At 44.0% G+C, this 3,687-nt stretch overlaps 1 protein-coding gene across 1 annotated transcript; it reads right to left on the reverse strand.

Annotated features, from left to right (window-relative positions):
- Positions 1-270: 270 nt before the first annotated feature.
- LOC123072363 (protein SRG1) lies at positions 271-3,323 on the reverse strand. Its single transcript, XM_044495925.1, has 3 exons — positions 2,925-3,323; positions 1,122-1,369; positions 271-1,011 (listed from the first exon to the last, which is right to left on the reverse strand). Exons 1-3 carry the CDS (start codon positions 3,174-3,176, stop codon positions 453-455), a joined length of 1,059 nt encoding a protein of 352 aa, XP_044351860.1. The 5' UTR covers positions 3,177-3,323; the 3' UTR covers positions 271-452.
- Positions 3,324-3,687: the final 364 nt, after the last annotated feature.

Below are 3,687 nucleotides of genomic sequence, written 5' to 3' on the forward strand. Positions count from 1 at the left end.
GTTATCAAGGAGATTATAATCTGTATGAATACATTTATCTCTTGTAATTTCGCTCATGAGTTTAGCAACTCGAAATTTAAAGCTCACAATTTAGCTAGGCATTATTTAGCTTTAGGTCGGGGTCGTCATATATGGTTGGGACCTCATTATCCCATTGTTACGAAAAAGGATTCCCCCGCTTTATATTATAATTTATAAAGCAACATTATCCCATTGTTATCCCTGTAAACATACCAATTTTCAATAACAATAAATCCTAGCAGATTGATCTAGAAAAATCAGTCCCGCTGAGTTTATTTATTTTATGTTCTGGTTTGTAATTGCCACCAGATACATATACGACACAAAGATTCAGAACGTACTCCCTCCGCTCCGATTTACTCGTCGTGGTTCTGATTCAGAAAGTACTCCATCAGTAACTTCTTTAGATTCCCTTCTCGACCTAGGTTTGGTTACATGATCTTGAGACTATCCACGAACCTTGTCCCTTCAGCCAGCGCGCTGAAGTTCCCCTTGACATACTCAACATGGTCGATGGCCTTGTACGTCGCCTCGCCTAGCTCCGGGAGCGGCTTCACCATTCCGGCAACACAAGCATTCTGAAACATCACCACAGTGGCCCGCCCTTTCTCGACGTCCGGCAGCACCCTGTGCTCGGCGCTCTTGTACGTGCCATTGGTGAGGATCTGGAGAATGTCGCCGACGTTGATGACGAAGGCGCCTGGCAGCGGGTTCAGCGGGTACCACCTGCCGTTTTTCCTCACCTGCAGGCCGGGGGTGTCATCCACGTGCAGCAGCAGCGTCAGGCCGAGGCCGTCATGGTGCGGCGTGATACCGATCACCTTGTCCGGGTGGCGGCACGGAGGGTAGTAGTGGAAGGCAACACTCTGCGTCTTGCCCTGGAAGGTTCCCATGAGGGCCTCCTGCTCAACGCCGAGGTCACTCGCCATGAACACCGTAAGGCGGCTTGTGAGATTTGACATCTCCACTGAGTACTTGTCAAGTGCATCCCTGAATGATATGTGTACACGTAATGTATATGTAAGCCCGCGAATGAGACGAAGCAAACGGAGCAATGCATCATGTAATTAATTTAAGCAAGAGATAATGAGAATTAGGACCTAAATGTCGACGGATTGGCAGGCCAAAACTGAATGTTCCTTTGCTCGTGTTGCTGCGTCACGAGGATTAGGCTCTCTGCCCAGTCCAACTTTTCAGACGACGCTCTGTTGTAGTGGTGTCCAAACCCTTCGAAGCCATTGGCTTGGATGGCCACTGCCTTCTTCTTCTCCAGCGGCAAGCCAAAGAACTGCAGAGTGTTATCTTTCATATCTTGTACAACTGTTTCATCAACTCCGTGGTTTGTTAACTGCCAATACAGAGGATGTAAATTTGATAGTTGGACTTGGATAGTCTGGTAGATAGATCAACAAATTAAAGTGTAGCCACTCCACATGGTGTCTGGCCATGGTTCTCATTTCAGTGAAAATTCAGCTGAACTTGGAAAAATAATAGTCATTTTAGCAGGATAGTAGATATACAAAAATATTTGAATTTTTTGTCAACATATTTCTCTATCACAGAACTTGGTGCTGAATAAAGAATACCCAAACTTACGTCAAGTTTCCTAGAATTCTGGTTGGATTTCAGTCCAACAATTCTTTTTGAATGTTTTCAGTGATTTCAGTAAAACAGTTGGTATGCTACAAGTATTACTTTTTGTCGAATTCTACCTCTCGCATTTATTTTTGAGAAAAGCATGTTTTTGTCCCTCAGTTTCCCCAAAAGTATAGACTTTGTCCCTCAAGATTTCTTGGTATATATATTTGGACCTTCAAGTCTCAAAACCGGATAAATTTGGTCCAGACCAGATTTTAAGCACGTTGACCGGGGTTTGACCAGGTTTGATTGATGAACAGTAAATTTAAAAAAATAGCAAACAAATTTAGAAAATCTGCAATTTTGTGGCAACCGACATGCTTTGGTGCGCTTCGTGCGTGTAAATTTTTGTGGTCAAATAACATCCAAGGAGCTCGAGCCAAGAAAAGCAATTTTGAGGTTTTTCTGTGAGCCAAAATTAGGTTTTTTATGCCACGAGTCCCTCAAATGTCGAAACACCACACAAATTTTCACACACCAAAGCATCTTGGTTGCTACAAAATTCCATAGTTTTTTTTTGCTTTGTTCTTTTTTTTTAATTTACTGTTCATCCGTCAAACATGGTCAACGTGCTTAAAATTTGGTTTTGGACCAGACTTATCTGGTCTTGAGACTTGAAAGACCAAATATGTATACCAAAAAATCTTAAAGGATCCGGTCTTGAGACTTGAAAGACCAAATGTATACCAAAAAATCTTAAAGGATCAAGTCTATACCTTTTGGAAACTTGAGGGACCATTAACATATGTTTCTCTTTATTTTCTGAAGTTTTAAGAAAGAAAGAAAAATGGGCCAGGCTGAGGACGGAGGGGTGTGACGGGCCGTGTACGTCTACACATACGTGCCACATACAGAGGTGGGTATACCTTATTGTCAAATGACCATACTATTCTACTGTGTTAAAAAAAATGACCATATTATTCTTATACGGTTTGTGAGGTGGGGTGTACCAAAGCATTGGATGTTTTGGTCATTTCAATAAGACAGTAGGTATGCCAAAAACATTTCTTTTTGTAAAAAAGGAAAAAAAATGAAAACTTTCATCGAGTTTCCTAAATTTTTAGCTAGATTTCAGCCCAACTAAAGCGAAAGTTTGTACCATGCATCTGGCCGAGCTGAGGATCACTAGAAATTACAGGAATTAATATTTCCTAACCAGCAAGATCTCGCACTACTATTTGTAGTATACGAATATGAAAAGCACGAGTGAATGGCCTCTCTCAAAACGACGGTAGATATACTCCATTGCGAGCAAAGATAAGAACCTGGAAGAAGCCCCAGTCTCGACACGCAGAGCCAAGCTTGGCAATCTCGGCTTCCGACAACTCCGGGTGAAGCAGCCTCGCCATGTCTACAACCGGTAGCTCATAGCTCTCGTCGCTGCCGACGACGACCCCGTCCCTGACCTCATCTGGCCGGGCATACCTGTCGGGGATCACAGTGGAGTCCGCGAACGTGGCCGACGCGGCGTCCGTGATCTCGGCCCTGCTGATCACCTTGTCGCCGATACGCTCCATGGATCCTGCGACTCTCCCCTCCGTGGGCGTCCTCCTCCCCAATGCTCACAGAATTGCCAGGTTTCTGTGGTTCTATGTTGGCTAGGTGCTAGGTCGCGTTCCGCGCCCAGATGAGAATCCACTGAAGTAGAGTGCTCAACTACCTATCTAGAGGTTTCCACAGTGTTAGTTGTTGGCTTCCATGATTGATGATTCAGCTTCACTCCGACTCAACCCGACGACAAGTCATCGCGGCTTTTGTTCGTATCCTGATGGGGCGATGATACAACAATAGCCAAAACATGCACGGAACCTTCTTTTTTCGTGGTAGCTATTGGTCAGTCAAATCTGTTACCGTTCATTTGTGTTTTTTTGTGATTTGCAATTGTGGATAGAAGTATGTATTTGACTGACACTTGCTTGTTGTGTTTTCAGTCGATTTTACAGCCCGGTTATTTTCTGTAGCTGGGCTGTTTCATGGCCTGCTGCTACCGGTTCCTTTTTTCTGAGGGGTGCTCCTAAATGCCCCACA

Source organism: Triticum aestivum, chromosome 3B (assembly GCF_018294505.1).
Source record: "Triticum aestivum cultivar Chinese Spring chromosome 3B, IWGSC CS RefSeq v2.1, whole genome shotgun sequence".
NCBI lineage: Eukaryota > Viridiplantae > Streptophyta > Magnoliopsida > Poales > Poaceae > Triticum > Triticum aestivum.

What these genes read in the sequence shown, in the direction of transcription:
- LOC123072363 (XM_044495925.1), bottom strand. Translation starts at nt 3,176, where the DNA reads ATGGAGCGTATCGGCGACAAGGTGATCAGCAGGGCCGAGATCACGGAC. An exon ending in GAGACTGGGGCTTCTTCCAG is followed by an intron (nt 1,370 to 2,924) that starts GTTCTTATCTTT and finishes CTGTATTGGCAG; the next exon opens with TTAACAAACCACGGAGTTGA. An exon ending in GCCAATCCGTCGACATTTAG is followed by an intron (nt 1,012 to 1,121) that starts GTCCTAATTCTC and finishes CATATCATTCAG; the next exon opens with GGATGCACTTGACAAGTACT.